The 1,853-nt window shown below is 58.0% G+C and overlaps 1 protein-coding gene across 1 annotated transcript in view; it reads right to left on the bottom strand.

The window, feature by feature from the left end:
- Positions 1–1,798, bottom strand: part of NOLC1 (nucleolar and coiled-body phosphoprotein 1) — a gene marked incomplete at its 5' end in the record, with an annotated part of 18,215 nt that extends 16,417 nt beyond the window's left edge. The window contains one exon of the mRNA XM_019502488.1: positions 1,722–1,798. Within this exon, the coding sequence (XP_019358033.1) occupies positions 1,722–1,798 (77 nt within the window). The remainder of the gene's footprint in view (positions 1–1,721) is intronic.
- Positions 1,799–1,853: the final 55 nt, after the last annotated feature.

The following is a 1,853-nucleotide window of genomic DNA, read 5'->3' as shown; positions in this document are numbered from 1 at the left end:
CCCCCCCCCCCTCCCCGAAGCAGCATGACTGAGGAGCTAGGTAGAGCAGGAGCAGAATCTGGGGGAACATAAGAAAAACTGATCCAAATTCCCCATGAGATAAAGGAGTGGCTGTGTCAGGGTATTCTCTGCTCCTGCTCTGACACTTGTGGTACTGGAGATCTGATTGCAGCTTGACTCTCTCTACCATTTTTATCTGAATACAAGACAACTTTGAATGCAAGACAAATCCCTAATAATTAGATTTGATACATGAACAATGAATAAACTTGTTACAATTTTCCATGCACAGAATCTAATTCTTGGGTGGGTTGTCTTAAGTGTGTCCCTCCCATTGCTGAGACAGGGAAAAAAGCAGCAGGGGGGCAAGTAGTGACAAGGAGGTAAGCAGCTGGTCTCCGACCCCATGCTCCCTGTGCCTGCATCCCCTGGCACCTGCCCTCCTAACACTTAACCCTCCCTGGTGCCTGCCCCCCCTGGCACTTAGCTCCCTCCCTAGTGCCAGCCCCTTCCTAACATTTGCCTTCACCCTCCCCCTTGCCACCATCACTTACCCCAAGTTGTGGCTCCAGGTCTGGGTCCAAGTCCAGTCCTGCTCTGACCCAGGGAACATGCTAGTTCTGGCCCCTGCCTGGCTCAGGAGCAGCAGTTGCAGGGGCAGCAGCTATGGACCTGCCCCAGCACTGGGTCAGAACTACAGCTGCCAACACTTGCAGCAGCTGCCATCCCAGGTGGGGCCTGGAGATAGCAAGCGCTCTGTGCCCTAGGCCAAAGCCAGGACCCCAGGTAAGTGACAGCAGCCAGAGAGGGAAGAGGGACGCAAAGGCTGCAAAGAGGTAGAGTAGCACGGGGCAGAGATGGAAGCTCCAGTTCTGACTCTGGGTCAGGGCCAGAGCCACAGCAGTTGCCTGCTGGCTCCGTCTTGTGCTCAAATTCACCCCCACCTCTGCTGAACGGGGAAAATGACATCATCTCGGATTTGAGTAAGTATGGTACTTTCTGACCAGATACACTAGAAATAGTGCAACTCCAGAGCAGGAGTTTCTCCACGAAAGCAGTGAGGATTCCCAAGCTCAAACATGTAACCCTCTGAAGAACATACAGACGCCTTGAGCCCAACTCCCCTCCTGTTACACTGTCTTTTTCACAGGGCTGAAACTCGCTTAACTGTCTGGTCTGGATTCATAAATCAGCAGGGCCAACCGTTTTGGCAGATGCGTCACAAATTAAGCCCTGTGCCCTCTCCGAGTGCCACTCCAATCCCCTCCCGCGGCCTGACCTGCTGCTCTGCTTTCTGCCCTCCCTGCTGGGGGCTGCAGCCACCTCCCCGATCTGCTGCGTGCCGTGTGGGCCACGTGTGGCACACATGCCGCAGGCTGGGCACCCCCATCTTAAACAGAGAGTTATGACAAAACCTAGTGTTTCAGAAAGGCTTACGCCAACCCACGACAGCATTCGCGTTTTGTGCTCAGGAGCAGCAACTACATCTGAGCCGAACTCGTCTGGTCCATGCGCTCCCAGTCTCAAACTCACGCACCACTCGCTGTCCCTTGGCATGGGCCGTCTAGGCTTGGCCGGCTCGAGGAAGCGCTCGCTTCCCGGCTGGAGCAAGGCGTCTCCCCCATCCGAGCCCGCGAGCGGGGCCCTCCCCCCACGGACCGACCCGGGGGAGGGAAAAGAGGGCGGCGGGCCCGGCCGCACCTGGCCCCGCCGGCACTCACTTGAGCCAGTGGTCGAAGACGTCGAGCAGCGAGGCGGCGTTGGGGTCCTGGTCCGCCTGCAAGAGCACACACGGGCGTCAGCGCGACCCCAGCCCGGCCCAGCCCCCCCGCCCCGGCCGGCCCCCGGCCCGG

Source organism: Gavialis gangeticus, unplaced genomic scaffold (assembly GCF_001723915.1).
Source record: "Gavialis gangeticus isolate Ggan-Ray unplaced genomic scaffold, GavGan_comp1, whole genome shotgun sequence".
Classification (NCBI taxonomy): Eukaryota; Metazoa; Chordata; order Crocodylia; family Gavialidae; genus Gavialis; species Gavialis gangeticus.
The sequence above is the reverse complement of the archived record's forward strand: the minus strand, read 5'-3'. Positions and strand labels throughout refer to the sequence as shown.